General features: G+C 36.3%; 1 protein-coding gene across 3 annotated transcripts in view; it reads right to left on the reverse strand.

The window, feature by feature from the left end:
* LOC133521251 (diuretic hormone 45) overlaps nt 1-20,668 on the reverse strand; it is an 85,655-nt gene that overhangs the window by 21,774 nt on the left and 43,213 nt on the right. For all 3 annotated transcript variants that reach the window (XM_061856107.1, XM_061856117.1, XM_061856126.1), the window contains exons 2-3: nt 10,423-10,470; nt 102-221 (exon numbers count right to left, since the gene is read on the reverse strand). In XM_061856107.1, the coding sequence (XP_061712091.1) occupies nt 102-221; nt 10,423-10,425 (123 nt within the window). In that variant the 5' untranslated portion in view covers nt 10,426-10,470. The remainder of the gene's footprint in view (nt 1-101; nt 222-10,422; nt 10,471-20,668) is intronic.

Raw genomic sequence — 20,668 nt, forward strand, 5'->3', positions numbered from 1 at the left:
TACATAATAACGCTCTGCAATTTCGAAGCACAGAAGATTATCTTATTTTTGCCGCGCGATTATCGTGACTATAACATGATATGCCTTCTCATTTTACTCACGTCGTCAGGTGTGAGAGAATCTATCTGTGGCAGGTCGAGCGCGAGGGGCGCTAGCGCGTCGCCGGCTGGCGCCGCTGCCGCTCCGGCCACCACTGCAGCGCACCATATTGCCCACCACATCTGCAACAATAATACATAATAGGTAGGTACTGCTCCTAACACACCAATAATGATAGCATGGCTACGTAATGCCAACTCTATGACGTAGAAAAGATAGTTGTTGAACGGATCCAGAAACCAAAATTCATCAGTAAGCCAATGGTATGATTGACAAGAATATTTGTTTTTTTTTCCTATCTAGTTTACGTTTAAACCATACATTTACGACGTGACGCCGCTACTATATAAATTCTGAAGGCCAACCGCGATTCGCTACTGTACGTGGGTGCGTAGACGAGATGCCTGTTATCTCTCTCTATCACTCTTCCATATTAGTGCGACAGAGACTGTTGCGTTTTGTTCACCCAGAGGACCCCAGCTACAGATAACATCCGAACCCAAAGTGATGCTCCCCCACTCTGCATGGGCTCCTGATACATACTTACCTCATTGCGTACACATGTCAAAGTTAATCTACAGTAATGAGTTTCGTGTCTGATGTTCAAAGTTAACAACTCCAAACCACGAACTGAAATTAAGTTTAATTCAAAGTAGGTACGAACTTCTGAAACCGCATGAAAGCTGTGACGCTATATTAGAATAAGAAAATTATATTAATAAGTGCGATTGTAATGTTTACATTACACTTGTTAAAACAAACTCCTCGTACAAATGCTTTCGAACAATTTTGCTACCAGCTTGATACGCAGAAAACCCTGTAATATTTATATTAAATGTCGTTGGTTATTTTCTTAGCTGAGTAATATAATCTGCCTGACAAAGGAAATAAAATCCTGACAAATAGCCAGAATGGTAAAGTGTACCTTATACACTTATATGTACGAGTGGGAACCCCTATATGGACTACAGATGACACTTTTGGGCAGGAGCACCTGGATGCCAGCTTGGACCCTTAGAGTCAGTCCAAAGGCGCGCTCGTACGAATCGTCAACGATCCCAAACTCACAAGTGGTATTGAACCTTCAAGTCAAAGGAGAAACTTTGTGACATGATACGACGAACGGCTGATTTCTATCACCGCACCGTTCGCCGTCGGTAGGGTGTTAATCCTCACACCCTAAAGCCTAAATGGTAGCGCATAGGGTTTGCAATCCGGATCCGAAATGTATGAAATTATCTAGGTCCGGATCCGCGGATCCTTCCATACATTTCAAATCATTGCAAACCCTAGCTGCGCACTGTACGGTTTAACGGAAATTTCCTCCCGCGGACGCTCCGGCTGTGGAATGAGATGCAATTCCGATGTGTAGGGGTTCTTCGAAAAAGGAGTTTCTAAAAGGTCCGCAAAGAGCATGTAAAACCTCTGGAGTTGTAGGCATCCATAGGCTATGGTGACTGCTTACCATCAGGCGGGCCGTATGCTTGTTTGCCACCAACGTGGTAATAAAAAAAAATGGATTATGTAAAAATACTAAAAATATTCTCCAAAATGTCAATATCCAGAGTTGAAAATGGTGATTACGCTTGTATGGAGAAGCCGTCCTCCACTATTCTCTTAAGTTAGGGCATCGCGCGTGGAATGTGCTTTGCATCTTGAACTTCATGTGCTTCGCTTGCAGCAATCGTTCTTCACCCACCTGGAAAGAAATCGATTGCCGTCTCTAACTTTGATTATTATGGATCGGCCTCAAAGCACCGTGTGCATTTTTATAAGGTGATCCTATAAATATTCATAAGATCTCTTGTATTCTGATCGTGTTCCCGCTCGACATTCTCGGTGAATTTTCGTATAACCACGGTGTTTGCTTTTATCGTCCGTTTGTATGGATCGGCGTTTCTGTCCAATAATAAAATCGAACAAATTTCATAGACATTTATTAGGAATAAGTATACCTATTTATTTAGCATTTGGAGGAAAATATTATTCTTAGCGAATACAGATCCGCACGCAGCTCCTCTAAATATGAGAGCAGGACATCGCTCTATATACGTTCATAGCGCTGTCTCGCCTACACATCGCAACAGTGTAGTCAGCACGTAGTTGTAATACGAGATTTTCGTTAAATTTGATCAAATACGAGTAGGTATCTCAATCACGTCATAGAATGCATGCGCCCACATTGGGTCCAAAAACCATCACACATGTCACAATGTCATTTTTCCAAGCGTTATATAAATTATAGGATGCTGGGCCCTCGCCAAAAGTCGCCATCTACTACAATGATGTAAAAGCATAAATTATTCAATCGTATCGGGCATTAGGTGGAGTGAGACCAAGCCAAGTCTGCAATGATTTTGATAGCACACGTAATGCAAGTGTTATGTATACGTCATTATTTCATAGAAGTTTGACTGGTTCAATATAACACTTGCACTGTGTGTGCTATCAAAATCGTTGCAGACTTATCTTATTTTAACTGTAGTAACATACACACTTGTATTCCGATATACAAATAGTAACTTTATTGCGCAAAATTTAAATATTGGCCAACGTGCAATATTGTGAGACGCGAAATGAACACCCTCGATATTATGAATGTTCACTGAAATCAAAATGGCATTAGAGTAATTGATTCCCAATATCACTACCATCTGTCGAGATCGGTTACATGTATTAATGATTCTGTCCGTTTTCATTTTATGGGCACGGGATTAATTGACATTTACTTAGAAAGTAAGAGGATCCAAGACTTAATATTTTCTTGTATTTTATACACGGGCCCAAGCAGCCGATATTTATTTAGAAGGTGGGCAAGCGAGGTTTGCCCGGCAGAGCCGACAAGACGACAGGTTTTGCGCCGCGCGTCGGATATTCGTCGCCTATGGGATTACTAGTGGCAACTCGCTGACCGCTCTTTTATGAAAATCCATTTGCAATTTACGAGTACCTACTTAGCTTCGAAGTTGTTAACAAGAGTTAAAAAAAATATTATTCAGAAAGGGATTCATATAGAGAGTGAATGAGACGAATGAAATAAATGAAAAAAGAAATTATTATTATCCACTTATTTATACGATACTGTATTACCAAAAAAATAAAGAATAAACGGGTATACTTGCAATCCTCTCAATTCAAACTGGCCGATCAGTTAGCTGTAGTTAGGGTCAGAAATATTAGAGCAGTTTTGGTTTAATTTTAAAGCTAACAGCAACATCGTAGGTAGCATAGTCTTTTCCCAACATTTACTACATGTAATAAGTAAATCGGCGTTTCGGTTAGGACGTGGGTTCAAAACAAATCGACGGAAGTGTGTTCGTAGTAAAATATCTATTTGCCCAAGCCGAGGGCTATTAGGGTTCGTATGGTTTCTTTCGTGAGTGAACGATTCTAACGAGAGAGCTGTTTACTCAGGACCCTCTTTATGTTACTCGACAAACTTTCGTTGTTTATGTGTCGCCCGTCTATTGTCGCCTTAGAGCATTTAACCAACCAAAGACGCCTTGTCTGTAGTTTTCTGAACAAAACAGTCTGCCGATTTTTGCTAGGGAGGGGCACGTCAAATGTATAGCTATTCGCACTTAACGTACAATTAGCCATGTCAGATAAACGTCAGTCCATACAATAAGTATGACCGAGTAACACGTGAGTACGACCATTAGCCGAGCTTTTCGACAGAGGGGTATGTTCTTAAAGCTGACTCCAGTTGGTTAAATGCTCTAAAATTGTCGCTACCAGCGAGTGTCGAGTCGCAGAGCGCGCGCGTCTCCCGGTAGCCAATAACTACGACACGACGCCTCCTCGCTGCGGAAGAATGTCTCACACTCGATTAATTCTTCGCTCCCGCGTGACACTGAGCTCCGTTCAAATAGCTTTAACATTACCGTATTCGGGTATATTTAGACCGCTGTCAATATTGACTTAAACATTTCAAACAGTTAGTGGCTTTACTAAGTATTTGAAATGTTTAAGTCAATATTGACAGCATATCAAAATAATTATTTTAGTTTACAAACAACTAGATGAAAGGATTAATTCAGATTGCTAAAGTGTCCACTAGAATAAGATTAATTATAATAACAGTGGCCCAATGCGGATTAGGGACTTCACATTTGAAGGTTTCGTAAGTTACGTGCCCGCTACCTACTTACATATCGTGTAATTAAACTTTTAATTTAAAAAAAAGCGGTTTAATCTGAGTGGATCCGACGTTCTATTGTGAAGTACATATACACCTTTTAATTTCATCGCGGATGTAATGCAGATATCCTCACGACGTTTTTCTCCACCAAAAAGCTATTGGTTATTATCAACAAAGATGTTCATAGACATACATAAGTTCCGAAAAACTAATTTCAGCCCGCCACCTCAGTATTGAAAGTTGGACATCGGATTCATTCGGCCTCCACAGTTTTTTCTAATAACTAATCAATTTTATTACAGTTTAAGTAAGTAGATAGTAGGCCATGTAAATTACATAACCTTTAAAAACGGAATGATAATAAAAATTACGTTGTGTTCACTTCGCTTATTCGTTAATTAAATACTATGCTAACTATACCACTGCATTCGCAATATAGTGCGTCAAATTTCTATAAGAAAATAACTACAGTCTGTTATTTTATGTTTTTTTTTTTTATTCTATATTAATTTAATTAGTATGTTTTTATTCAATGCATGTCAGATATAAAATGTAATGTTTTGAAAAGATGTGTCCCGGCGAGTTTCTTGCAGGTTGGGATACCCTCCTACAATTTAGAAGGGATTTAAATCTTCTTGGGTCAGAGGTGTAGGGTTAGAGCCGGCGTAGATTTATTTGATGTTCATGAGCGCATCTATTTATTGACAATAACAATATACATAATGGATATATACAGATGATTACTATAACTAGCTTATATCTAAAATAGGCCCTTGAGGCATTGTACCAAGGATGCTGACGGCATTTCCTCGTTGTATCGCAATACTGATACGTTGTGCGAGAAAGCCGCCAGCTCTTCGGTCACCAGTTACGTCAAACAGACGTTTCGCGATTTCTCCAAAAAACTTGTGCGCGCTGGGACCCCATGGACCTAGAGTTTCAACGCCAACAGCGCATTGTAATATACCTACTTGAATAATAAACTATCTTTATCACAGATATATCAATAATAAGGTACAAATGCTGCTTAGCCTAATTTAAGAAGACAGTAGACAACAGCTTCTCCATATTCATTATTATAATAATGTAAGTACCTAATATGCTTTTTAATACCTGATTTTCCCATTTCACGCGTCTTTACCGGCGACGTTCGTTCCTTCAAATATAGTACCCAAGTAGCCTTTAAAAACGTGACCACTTTTGTACCTTTTCGTCAACCAAAAGACCAATCGTCAGATCGTCCAATCTGAACTCAATCATAGGCACGCGCAGACCCCGAATATTTGTCATTGCAACTTATGGACCGCATAAGGTATTCCCATATTATTTAATCATGAATTAATAAAATATAGATATTCATGAAAATAATGAAAAGCTTTACATTCTTCTCAATAGTTTGATTAGAAATTAAAAGTTCCGACCATAGCAATACTTACATATAATTAGCATTATTAAATTGAAATGTAATTCATCCTGCTTCGGCGGCAGCACGAAAGCCTAAAGAAAATAAGTATCAGGAACATTAATGTTTCAGAAACTTTGTTGCAATAATTGTAAAAGTTTCAAAAGGATTCTTAAAGCCGTAATAACTTGAGTTTCGTTTTATGTAAATAACTCGGAATACCACTTCATGGTTTTCCATTTTTATTTCTTGTGATATTATTTCAGAAACGGTTCTAGTTGCAACATAACATACTCGTATTTTATGTTACTTCAGTTTAATTACATTGCACGCAGAGAAGATGGCCGATGGGGTCGAAAAGTGCTCGAGTGGAGACCACGGACTAAATAGCAAGCGCAGCGTAGGACGACCATCCACAAGATGGACAGACGACCTTATTAAGGTCGCCGGAAGACGCTGGATGTGGGTCGCTTTCAACCGGTACATGTGGAGGTCCAAGGGGGAGGTCTATGTTCAGCAGTGGACGTCTTATGGCTGAGATGATGATTATGATGATGAATAACATATGTACAAGGCCTGTACAAAAAAAACTGTAAATTTTAAGCCGCTCTAATTTAGTTTCTAAGCAAGATGACTACGGCATTCTTACCGCGATAAATAATTCTGGTTTAACGCTATTCGACTTCACACCGGTAAATAGAAGAGATCACTGAAAATGGGTATTTTCCAAATAGCAAACAAATTTGCAACATCCTACATGCCTGATTTCGAAACAATTAATATTACCTCGAAGTTTCGTGCATTTCATAATAGATAACTAATTTAGTATGCTGTCTCTTGAACAGAGGCATCGAAGCGGCTGATCTCTAAGAATAAGTGACCCTGGGCCCATCACAAAGATTGCTAATAGAATTGGCGAAAACGAAGCATACCTGTCATAATTATTGTAAAAACTGGGGTACATATGCGGGTAAATTGCAAACAAACTACGATGAAAGTCACTTCAGTTTTGAACTAAGGTTACAGAAAATGTGTGTTACTTAATTCTAGGCCAAGTCGAAAATCATACAAATTTCCTTAGACATAGAATAGAGTAAGAGCTCCAAATGTCCTGCAGTGCCGTTGTCTCAACTATTATTGCCTGGGCTCAAATCAAAAGTGTATTAAAAGAGAAGAACGAAAAAGCCAAATAACATTAACCATTCCAGCAGGTGACGGACTGATGCAGGCAAATATGAAAACGGATCCGTAAAAAGCTGCCACTGAATGTGCTAGGAAGAAGCTGCCAATCACTCCTACAGCAAAAAATATAAGTAAAAAAAACTGACAAACATTTAAATTAAGTTACTTTTTATTGTAATTTTTCTAAAATCCTTAGTTTGCTCTCAATCCCATTAGTTTTTTTCATTTCAAGTTTACGGTTTTTTTTTCAGTACTCCCCTTAAATATAATTAATATTACATTTCTACTTTTCTTACTCAATTCTCATAAACTGAAATACTAAAGAAAAATTTAAAAGTGACCAAGTCCAGCGGTAGTCGAGGCCGGAATCGAACCGAAAATCAGCTCACGCTGCTGACGTCCTGACCACTAGATCACCCGGTCATGGTAATACCCTTCCCAAATATACGAGTACTAGTGTATTCTATCATTGAAAGGCTTGGCGCCTTCGACCAACTCTAAGTGCGAACAGTAGGTGCGTGCTTGCACCTCCTGTGCGAATCATTTACAGGATCATTATTTATATTTTACTTTTTGTTTTTAAAGTTATTTTAATAAAATAATTTAATTGGTTCCCTGGTTAAACTAATTGCTTGCTTGAATTATTTTCAGTTCCTAATTATAAATTACGCTACCTTCTCTTCTCCGTCATCGGGTAATATGAAACTGTTTTGAATATAAAATTGGTGGAGCGGTATCGACCGGTACCTACTCTGCGCAAATTTAATTGGTTATCTACTTTTAAAGGGCTACATCAATCATTTGATGGATCCATCTATTGCTACCTTCGCAGGGACGTCGAAACATCACGATAGGTGCGAAGCTGTCCGCCGTGCTGTGATGGATGACCTAGTCGATAGCTTACAATAACTTTTATTCACTTTAAAAGCTTGCTTCTTTTGTATACTGCTTATATAGTATACATATACCCTTTTTCATTGTCGCAAAATTTAAAAACTAAGGGCAGGTTGCACACGGTAACTCGGGAGAGAACTGTGAAACTTCCCTTAAACCAGGTACAAGCAACATCTAGCATAATTAAGTCTCAATATTAGATCTTTTCCTGAAAATAATGAGTGATTAGCGAATTACGGCCCGATTCGAAGAATGAGATACGATAACGATAAGTTCTGGTTTAGATAAATTCTCATTTAGATATCGTATATATGTGGTATGATTGACAGAAGCAGGTCGATTCGGGCAACCAATGTCATTTTGACGTTAGAAATATCGTAGATAGATCTTATTGGGATCACAGCGGAATCGAAATAAACGTCAATTTTGACATGTCGTTTAATTATCGATATTTTAAAGATCTTTCCAAGATCGTAAACGTGTCATGATCATTCTTCGAATCGGACCGTTAGTAAAACATCGACATACTTACTCTGTTACCTTTGACATCATAGAAAAAAGCGGTCAAGTGCGAGTCGGACTCGCCCATGAAGGGTTCCGAACCATTTGACGTATTAAAAAAACTACTTACTAGATCGCGTTCAAACCAATTTTCGCAGGATGTTTGCATGGTAATGTATATCATATATTTTTTTTAGTGTTATCATTCTGTTATTTTAGAAGTTACAGGGGGGGGGGGGAGGGGGGCACATTTTACCACTTTGGAAGTGTCTCTTGCGAAAACTATTCAGTTTAGAAAAAAAATGATATTAGAAACCTCAATATCATTTTTGAAGACCTATCCATAGATACCCCACACGTATGGGTTTGTGGGAAAAAAAATTGAGTTTCAGTTCTAAGTATGGGGAACCCCCAAAATTTATTGTTTTTTTTTTCTATTTTTGTGTGAAAATCTTAATGCGGTTCATAATAGAATAAATGGCTGTGCGGCTGTGACATAAACGGACAGACAGACGGACATGACGAATCCATAAGGGTTCCGTTTTTTGCCATTTAGCTACGGGGTTCCGTAAAAAGAAGTTAGCTACAAGCTACAACGAGCCGCTACAGACACGTCGGCTATCTTCTTTAATGTTTACAATGACGTTAGGGTAATGTTTGTATGTATACTAAAGAAATATTTATTTGTGAATAATTAGGTTCTATAATTATATATCTACGAAAAATCAAGACATATGTAAGTATGTATTCGCTTTGCAGTTTTTAACTACCGGTATAAGTTACAGAACAGTACACACATTTATAGCTATGTTTTCATTTACAATATTTATTTGTCTATGATTCATTTATTATATTTATTTATTTACTCATTGATAATAAAGGTATCAATGTTTTATTTTCTCGAGCTTATATTTTGACAACAAAACTTCCATATGTAGTAATTATAGATTGGATGCAATCGGTCCGGTGAGTTCCCACATCACTAATATAATAGATGCTAATATTTAAAATGCGTAAATAACTCTATGTTTGTCTCTTACACTTAAATCGATACCTACACCAGTTTAGTTGAAATTTGGTATGGAACCAATTTCAGGCCCGAGGAAGGACCCAAGGAAAATCCTCATTCTACGCAGACGAAGTCGCGAACTGAAACAATGTACCTAGAAGGTAAATACATAATTTTAAAACGGATATCTATGCTCGTTGTATAAAAATCGCATTGGTATTGACGTGATCCGCAGCAGTAGTAAGAAATTAGCAGAAGCACAAAAACATAAACCTATCGTAATTGCAATGCAACAGGTGCTCTCCCCGGCGCGTGTCGGAAGCGGGCAAATATTGGCTCCGCTGATCCCTCCGGATACACCTCGGCGGCGGGCGGCAGCTCATCGCGACACTGCGATTCTGTGATACGGCGGCCGATGCACAAAACAGTATTTAGCGTGAAATGTGTTATAAGCAAGCTATCAGTTATTGTAGCAATAACTATTTCCTTCACATTTTTGTGTCTATTATTTTCACTTGGTACTGGTGAGGAGATGAAATACGGAATACGGTTACTTATTTATAAAATAAAGCCCATTGCCACCATTAGCTTCATAATCATAAATCGAGCCTCTGTAAGCCTCATATTTTATTCTTAAATTGTTATGTTACTTGTTAACAGATGTGAATATGCAATAAGATATTATAGGTATCTCAACACACAATGCAAAAATAATAGCAATTACAAGTACACCCTTTGAACGTGATGCCTTAGAACCCAGTTATATAATGCTGACGGGTAAAACCTAGTCCGATAATATGTACGAAAATACAATTTACTTCCTCTTTTTTACCATTACAAAGATCGGGTAAACGAGCGACACTGAAATGTATGGGCACTGTGTCTGAATGACAACAGTAATAGTACCTTCACTACAGCTACAAGGGCATAGGTAATATATCTAATGTATGCAAGTACCAGTAAATAAGTATCAATTATCAGATCATTTTCATACGATTTCCAACACATCGATATCGCGTAAGTCTACACCGACATGGAGAGACAGTTGGCGTGCAGACTTAGTACTGAATATCTCTATGACCTTTTCTTACGAAGGGCCGTGTTGGACCTGACATATTTTTGAGATAATAATGGGAAATAATAGAGGAAAGACACACCAGCGCAACACGTCTATGTAGTTATAATTATTCTTACCATTTTGTAGGTAGAGTGTAGGGAGATGCTTGAAGAATCCAAAATAATCTGAAAAGATGAATAAATCGGATTATTAAATATCAATTTAACGTGTACGACAAAGGTACTATACAGTTACAGACACCTACTTGTATTATGTCGTTTCGTCGAGATTTTTGGTTTGTTTTCTTAAATAAGCAAGGTGTAGTGTTTCCGGATTTTATTATAATTAGTATATGTATTTTCATAATCAAATTAAAATTGCGTGCACAAATGTATGTGTGTATGTTTCAATTGTTTTAACAAAAGATAATATATTGCAAAATAAATGCAGGTTCCGGCTGTGGAATGAGCTCCATTCCGAGTTTTCCCGAGGGTCTACAGTATGGGGTTCTTCAAAAAAGGAGTGTACAGGTTTTTAAAGGATCGGCAACGCGCATGAAACACCTCTGGAGTTACAGGCGTCCATAGGCTGCGGTGACTGCTTACCACCAGGCGGGCCGTATGCTTGTTTGCCGCCGTCGTGGTATTAAAAAAAGTATAAGATCCTTATTTGTACATATTTTAAAAAAAACATCCACAAAGCCATACGAATGAGATTATTGCTAGAACTTTTTCTTAGATACCTAATTAACTATATATATAAGTATATCGCCAAGGTGCAAATATGGCCACACTTACTAAAAAAACTTGTTACTGTCAAAAATATTCTTTGAAACTCACATTTAGTGCTGATTGTACTTTTTCAATTTGCATGTCCATTAAGTACTTCTTGACATGTTTTTAATGAGCCTAACTCAATGAAATTATGTTTTTTTTTTTATCGAAGAGTATCTTTGGCTTCCTTCCGACTGCATCATCAGATCAGCTTCATGTTAACATATTATTGCTTTGTCATCGGAAATACAGAAGCATCCCAAAATTCAGCTCAATCTGACATCGAGAAGTGGTTCAAATTTAAATTACAAGATTTGAAGCACATATACATATATACACAGATCATACTGAAAGATTCTATAATATCAAAAATAGTAGTAGATATGCAACGTTTTGTTTTATAATCTCTTTTCTTAACTCTTTCTACCAATGCGTACAAATTTTCTTTAAGATGGGATCAACGTGAAAAGTACACGGCCCATTTTTCCTAAGGTACTTTTTGTATGAAAATCTGGGCCCTGAGTGGTTTTGTATAGCAGTTGTTTTATTATCTGACATATACGTGTACATGTAGGATTTTTTTTATTTAACTCATTTGGACACCTAAAGTTGGCTTAATCTTATGCGATTTTTATGGAATTTTTTATCAATGAGAATACAACTGCGACTTTAGCCAAAAAACGGGTAAATCAGTATTTCCATTCAAAGAGACCCATTTTCATATCTTTAGGGTGTCGCTGTTGAAAGAAGTACCACTCACGAAAATGACTAAAATTAAGAAATCTACTACAAACAGTCGCAGTAAATACTCGAAGCCTGCTATAACTTTGTTCGAATGGGGGCACATAAAAGATAATATAAAATTCTAACATAATTTTTAAACTGCCGGCATTCCTAAAATACACGTCACACCTAAATAAGTTATACCTCCAAAAATAGACTGAGTTATATTTACAAACAATGAACTTTTTTTCACTGCATGATATATGATTTTCATACGCGGTAAAGCTAAATAAAAGGGTGTATTTTTGAGAAAACTCATTCTCTTCTAATCCGAATCACAACTTCACTCGATAGAAAAAAACGGGTAAATCAGTATTTTCATTCAAAGATAACAATCCATTACACATTTAATTAACGTCGCTTTAGATATTGCCCAACAAGTTATGAAATTATTTGGGTCAACGTTTTCAATCATGGCCGTTAAGGGCGGACTAGCGCTTAATTGATCTCGGTTAGCCCATTGAAGGATCAAGCAAGTCCACATACAAGAACTCACTTCAACATGTGATTGACATGACTAATAGTCCACGAGATGCGTGCCATAGGGTTGGAGGTAGGTACCTGTTCTACTATCAGGGTTAAAATATAACACATCGGTTCTATTTAGGTACCTCTTAATGTAGGTACTTAACTTGGTAAGTAGATGTATTCTATGAACCGCATTAAGATTTAAACAGAAAAATAGAGAAAAAAAAAACAATAAATTTTGGGGGTTCCCCATACTTAGAACTGAAACTCAAAAAAATTTTTTTCATCAAACCTATACGTGTGGGGTATCTATATGGATAGGTCTTCAATAATGATATTCAGGTTTCTAATATCATTTTTTCCTAAAGTGAATATTTTGCGCGAGAGACGCTTCTAAAGTCGTAAAATGTGTGGTCCCCCCCCCCCCCTACTGTAACTTCTAAAATAACAGAATGATAAAACTAAAAAAAAAAGATATACATTACCATGCAAACTTCCACCGAAAATTGGTTTGAACGAGATCTAGTAAGTATTTTTTTTAATGCACCATAAAATTAAAAATTTAAAAAAACATGAAACCCATACGTGTGGGGTATCTATGGATTGGTCTTCAAAAATGATATTGAGGTTTCTGATATATTTTTTTTCTAAACTGAATAGTATGCGCGAGAGGCACTTCCAAAGTGGTAAAATGTGTGTGTGTCCCCTGTAACTTCTAAAATAACAGAATGATAAAACTAAAAATATATATGATATACATTACCATGCAAACTTCCACCGGAAATTGGTTTAAACGAGATCTAATAAGTAGTTTTTTTAAATACGTCATAAATGGTACGGAACTCTTCATGGGCGAGTCCTACTCGCACTTGGCCGCTTTTTTTACTTTCGCTATTCGGCAAGTAAAATTACGGTGAAATATATACTGAATACGTATACGAAATTCTTTTTAAGCATTTAGAGACCATGTTCCCAAGTTATAATCATCAATAGGTACCATCGGCCTACTTCATGTGAAAGTTAAATTGTATGTAAATGTTTTTGAAACACTGTTAGAAGTATGGTCTTACTTGCCTAACAGCCTTTCGAGAAGAAGGGAAACTTTTACGCCGGTTGCTCCATTATTTGTTTTCACCAGACTAGGTCAGTTTTTTTAGGAGATTTAACACAATAATATAAATCATGTTGATAAGAAAATAAAAGTCAGTCTTATGGTATTCGTGTATGTAGTGTATAAATAAAATAAATAATAAATAACCGAGGCATCCGTCAGTTCAGGGTGCGTACCCAACGTGCCAGTCGTTAACGTTCCGTAGCGAAAAAAACTGTCACTGTCGCACTCATAAGGAAGAATGATACAGAAAGATGATCACGCTATGGAGCGTTAGCTAAGCACCCTGTTTTCTATAGAAAGCGCCACGTGATCACCGATTACCTGTCATAGAAAACGAAGTGTCGGACGCCTCGGGCCCGGATCGTTCTAGCGTGAGCCACCCTTAAATATTCTAGAAGGAGGTTTCATGGGAAAATTCCACACTTTGAAATAGCTCATGCCATACCTAAATGCCAGTCGTTGATTGGATGCGTGATATAAATTACACAACATGGACTAATCCGCTTGGTTCACAAACTAATGTAATCACTCAATAATATGTAATAACAATGAAAATTACGTGCCGCCATTCAAGGCAATACAATCTTGATGATAGGAGTGCTACGTGCTGATCGAGCACACCAAAACAGGCCGGTCTAAATTCATCGCACTAATCCAATCTGCATCGATATTCTGTATATCTATCTGATTTACTAACCTACTGTTGTGAATAATTTGAATTATACCCGACAATTCTGATTAATTTACATTAATGAACTGATTGGCAAGTAAGCCGCATTAGGCTCACGTCCTAATACTAGGGCGTGAGCTGTTTACAGTCACAGATACAAGCGACAAATTACGCCTAGCATGTATATCCGTGGAAGGTATCTGAACGCCTCGAGTTGCCCTAGAATCCGATTACCAAAAGGTTCATGCTTAGAGATTGTAACCATACCTAATTTATCATAAAAAAAATCATCCAGGAGTCCATCACAGAATACAGTTGGTAAAAGTCCATGTATCCAAAAAATGAAATATATGTTCGTACATAATATATATTTATAAAAAAAATTAATCAATGAGTAAATTATATACTTTGTATGTACACATTAAGTAGGTAACTTTAAAAAATATGGGCAAAAAATATTATGCCTGAACACAGGAAATATCTTAACCAAGTCAATGAAGACCCGAAGAGTAGTTAGTATTACTGTCGTTATTATTTACCTACCTAACACGCTACATACTCGTATACTTAGCTATAATTGTATTGCTTGCTTATTTTTTGTATTATAAAATATGGTCTAATAAGGTATGGTATCTTTCAATGAAAATACCGCAAGGACAACTTAATTTTTCTAGAAAGTCGCATAGGAATGAATATTCACAATCTCCTCTTCACAGTTAGTACTTTGAATAAGGTTTATTTTAAAATTTATGATTGTATTGCCGAAAAATATTTACGATACGAAAGCTATTCAAGTTTTGCCAGTTTTGCCAGAGACGCCTATAGCTTTTAATTTCCAAGACCAAGATGAAATAGGATGGTTGGCTTTGGTGATCTGATAAGATTATATCTGAAGAATGTTTCTAATACACTAATAATGATTGATAAATAAATAATAATAATAATAAATAAATATTATAGGACATTATTACACAAATTGACTAAGTCCCACAGTAAGCTCAATAAGGCTTGTGTTGAGGGTACTTAGACAACGATATATATAATATATAAATATCTAGAAATACTTAAATACATAGAAAACACCCATGACTCAGGAACAAATATCCATGCTCATCACACAAATACATGCCCTTACCAGGATTTGAACCCGGGACCATCAGCTTCGTAGGCAGGGTCACTACCCACTAGGCCAAACCGGTCGTCAAATATATACTGAAAACTATATTATGTCCTTCTCCAGACCTCAAACCATCTCCATATTAAATTAAGATCGGTTAAGCGTGGTTTAAGCGTGAAGAAGTAACACACAGAGAGACAGATGGACCGAGTCACATTCGCATTTATAATATTTGTAGGGAGTAGGGATAGCAGGTAGAAATTTATCTAGTAAGATACACCATGAAATTTAACCGGTGATCAGGAACCAATTTTTCTAATTCAGTCATCGCTGGCGACCACATTTAACTATGAAACCAACCCCGAAATCACAAATAAAATTGGCTACTCATACATACATTTCGGCTGCTCCGATATTGATATTTTCTTTCGTCAAACTTGTTCATCGATGACTGAATTAGAAAAATTGGTTCCTGATCACCGATTAAATTTCATCGAATATAAATATTATCGTTTTGTGTACATATTTTATCCCTACTTAATTACATTTTATAAATGTTGTTTTATTTATTTTATACCTGATTGATGAATGTACGCTATTGCCTGTTACATTTAATTTGTATTCCCTTTTCCAGCATTCATTTTATCGCATTATGCATTTTGTTCATGGGCAAGGGAGCGTAAAGATATGAGCCACATTGTATAATTAATGTACAGGCGTTTATAGTGTATAACAATAGTCATCATATTTAATTATATCAAAGGTCACTTTTGTAGATTGTCGACAAATCGCATAATGTAGCTATACATAATATATTATGTATATACGTATGATGAGTTCAAAAAAATTGCGATTTGGTTTGCAACTTACTATTGAGTCATGTTACCATTTAAGGTTTATTTCCGTTTTTCAACATCCGTTAATTGAAGATCTTATTAAACAGTATTAAACATTAAACTATTTTATCTACACACATATCATAAACCCTCTATGAAGCCTTCAAAAACCGTAAATAATGGCCAACATTACGATAAACTGTTTTGTTACAATAAATTTCTTATCTGTGATGATGTTGTAAAAGCTACATCAAAATCGATTTGGTTATGAAATTCAAATTTGGAACATCTCTGAAAAAAAAATTGATTTGACCTCTATTCTAATATCAGTCGAGATGTCTTTTTGTTCGAATTGAAATGTCAATTGCATACAATTTTGACATATCTTGCATATTAGTTTGTATCGAATGATACAAAAATAGGCCCCCCGAGTCTAGTTTGTCTCTGAATTAAAAAAAAAAAAACGAATGCGTGAAAAAAGTTCACATTTACCGCCATTTGACGTACAGTTTATCAGTTAATTAGTTTTAAGTATTTAATGAATATGTTTTGCTGTTTTTAAAGTAACTACCTAAGCAAAATATCCGTGTAAAAGGAGTGATAAAAATATTTCTGTGACGCCACCAATATCCGCGAGTTCCGCCAGTTGGCTGTAATTTGGGTTAGTGAATATATCATAGAAAGTTTATAATACGTGTGTAGATAAAGTAGTGTATGTAACTGTACATAATTAGGCATTAAAACACTCGGGTGATCCTTTTAAGAGACTCACTTCGTTCGTTTCTTAAACCCACACTCGTGTATTTTAATGTATTTTATTATATAGCAGTCACATAAACTACTATATACCATACGATTACATAAATAAAATATCTTATAATTTATTTACGTTACGGTCATAATGTTTCCAACTCATTCTTATAAAACTGATCCCAAGCTTTGCACCGCGCTGCGCGCCCGTGAAAAAAGCTTATTACTTCAGAAGAAATAAGTAATCTCAGTATAATGATACTGCAAATGTAGCCCGCTGTGAGTAGAAGAAGGCCAATTCGAACTTACATAATGACTTCAACATTTTATCTTGTAAATGACTCATACTTGTCCGTGCCTACATGGAATGGCGCGTGAGACACCCTGGCGAATTTAGATATCATTTTTATCTCTAAATATAAGTTTGAATTAGCCTCAAGGTTGAATGGTAATGCACGACTCACTGGGTCAGTGTCCACTCATCTACCTGTTTCAATGAGCGTTGCTTGCATATAAGTATTACTTAAGACAAGCTGGTAAAGATCGCCGTTGTGAAATATTATTTACATAGATAATTGAGAATTTATTTTACTTCCAGACTTAACTGAAAATATTCCTACGTAACTATTTACTTTTTTGACTTATTTAAAAGAATTTCACTTATTTTCGTTACCCGTTACAGTGACAGGAGACTTTGCACATTAAAGATTATGATACATATATCTTCACATCATATTGTATTCTATCAATCTTGTAACTTGGAAGTCTTGGAAGCACTCTACTTAATCAAATTACCCGAATGATATAATTACCCTTAAGTTGCCCCGAATACCTTATGCATTTAAGGTACAAAATCTAAATAGATTAAAGGATGAATCACGCTACCTCATGGTTAGTGCCGTGCTCGAGCCTTATCTCTTAATGATTTGAAACTTATTAATAACTAAAACGAAACTTAATCTCCTATAAAATAACTTCGTATTTACTCCCATGTTTAGAGCAAATTGAGCGCGACATTTCGTTCGTGGTACCGGTAAATGTCACCGAAATCATGCGCAATAAAATCCCCCTTTACCCCCGACAAAACGGAGACGGTATACCGATGTATTTGGATTGGTAGAGTATTTGTGCATACAATAGCTATTTGTTTTACACGGGGCCTAAGTTGTTGTTTAACCCCTCGTGCTAATATTGATACCCATATTCAAAAATTGAACCACAAGAGTAGCGAGTGGTTCAAAAAGTGAAATTTTGAGCGTTGCGAGGGGTAAACAAATTATGCCACCGAGTGAAGTTTTTTACCACACGAGCCACCACAAACGCGAAGAAAATACTTACTAACTTTAAAACATTACAAATCATATCCAAATGAACGTTATTAAATATGAATCCTTCAAAATCATCATTAAAAGTCAATACTTCTAGCCAACATGACGAAACGACTCAAAATTTGCATCAAATTACTCTGCCACTCTTGAGGATAAAATACAAGTTTCTCATCAGTTTTTGAAGAATAAAGAGAGCCTTTACGAGCTGAGTTAGTGAAAAAAACATTTTTATTTTCTGAATGGCTTGGCTGATTAGGTTACGGTTTTATGTGAAGGTTATGTAAAAATCAACAATAGTGCTCAGAATTTAATCCGCTAGAAGTGATGTGTAGTGTCGTGGGTTTAAATAACAATGTATATACAGTTTGACTGGTGTATATTGGGTGCGGCTATTAAACGTTATACTTGCTGGTATTAAAATAGAGATTCTACTTAAGTTAATCTTTATTGTAATAAACTTTCCCTGGAACTAACATTATGTGGAAGTGCAAACCCCGTAAAAATGGACGTTTGTTAATTACTTACATGCCATAATACAAATCTAATAGTTACGGGCTTAGCCGAGAAAAGCAAATGTGTTATGTTATTATTATTTAATATGATTGTCATTAGAGGGAGGGCCGCGAAGGCATTTCAAGTTACAGCCGCTAACTCTGTGGACACCCACGATTACCGTAACAGATTAGTATGTGGCGAGACCTGACGTTTCGTGTGTTGGAACAAGCTTACACAGACATGCGAGTTATTTTTTTGTTATTACAATACGAGCATACCGATTTAATAATAACGTACGTTCTACATACTTGGAAACATAAATTAATGTTTAATGCCAAAAAACACATTTTCAACATAAACAGTATTACGATTACGTACTTAAGCTATTTACGTTTAATAACCCTTGTAATCCAATTAACATTGAATGCTTCATAATTGCACGCGATACGAGTAGGTGCAAAATAATTACATCAAACATTTAATTATTTGGAATGAACGAAATGTGTGCTGAATTGATTAAGTAATAAAGTACCATCGAACCGCGTAATCCAGAAATGGGAATTCGCTCGATTTCGATTTACTGCTACTTACTCCAACATTCGTACATAGATACAATCATAAATAGATATCTACTCTATACCTCAAAACAAGCTAAAATTGGTCTATATGCATTACAATTAAAATCTTTTAATTTTTTTTTTCAGAGTTCTGTTTGAAGTACCTCCTACGGATCTCTGCAGTGAGCGTACTGATTCGACGGTTATACGATTGGGATGAATTACATATAAAAATTTAAATATTTAAACATGACTTAACATAAGTTAAGTTACCTACTACTTGGATGCCACTGCGCAACATCTGCGTCACTAACCGTTAACAGCTGGGCAGAAAAAGTACATCTAGATACAGTCAAGTTTATAAGATATCAATGCGACCACCAAGTTTAGGTTTATTATTTGTAATATTAAGGTGCCTATTTATCATAAGATGTCGCATCATCATCATCTCAGCATCAACGTTCCTCCCAATTGGTTCGTTGAAGTAAGGAGACTAAGCACGAAGAATTTCGTACATTTACCCGCCTGTTTATATCTCTATCGCGCGCGCATAGATATATACCTGTCCCGCTCGCTTACCTTAGCGTCCCTACTTTACCATTATTGACGAGTTTATTTTTCCTGCTTCCCATTCCTTGCTAATAGTGGCGATGTAACAAATGTTCAATCGGCCAATTACTTTCGTCAAAAAATGTATGTAATAGCCCGCGGATCTCATGTTCAAGGTCAACATTATATTGTGTGCTAAATCTCGAGAAAACAATCCACAAGCAATGCCAGTGTTTGAAAATGTTATTTTAAGTTTAAGCACATTTACCTATAAGCCGATTATCGATGTTTCCGGGCGGCATATTTGAGAAACATACATAAGAATTCATTCAATTTTCAAGTAGGTACTGACTCTAGACAGCAACAGCATAGCGCAACCCGTTGATGAGAAAATTAAGAACAAGGGCTGCATCCCAACTTTAAATTTATTTACTAGAAGCGCATAAATAAGTTGCAAGTTTTATCGGCCGGAGTAGTAATATACGTGAAGCATTTAATACTTATACCTAGGGTTAACATGAATCACGACAGTTTTTAATTTGTTTAAGGCACAGTCACGCGTCTAATATGTTTTACTATAATGATAATAAATAGTCATGTAATATGGTTTTACGAACATTTAGGGTAATGGGTTTCACTCATAGTGGCGCGCCAAGGCGTGGAATGAGGACGGTTCAAATGCCAAATGTATTACTTATTCCCTGCCTATGTTACACTTATTTAAAACAATGTAGAATCTCGCATCAGCTTACAACGTAGGATACTACTAAATGATTAAATAAATTACAAATCATATCATCACAAAATATTAAATGTAATGATCAGAACTAACTCAAACACAAAAATTTCCACAAAGAGCATACTCGTATTTACGTAACAAACATCGCCCAATATTTCCCAAAAGTACCTAATGTAAAAGCTTTGTAAAAGTAATTATCTTACC

This window comes from Cydia pomonella, chromosome 1 (genome assembly GCF_033807575.1).
Source record: "Cydia pomonella isolate Wapato2018A chromosome 1, ilCydPomo1, whole genome shotgun sequence".
NCBI lineage: Eukaryota > Metazoa > Arthropoda > Insecta > Lepidoptera > Tortricidae > Cydia > Cydia pomonella.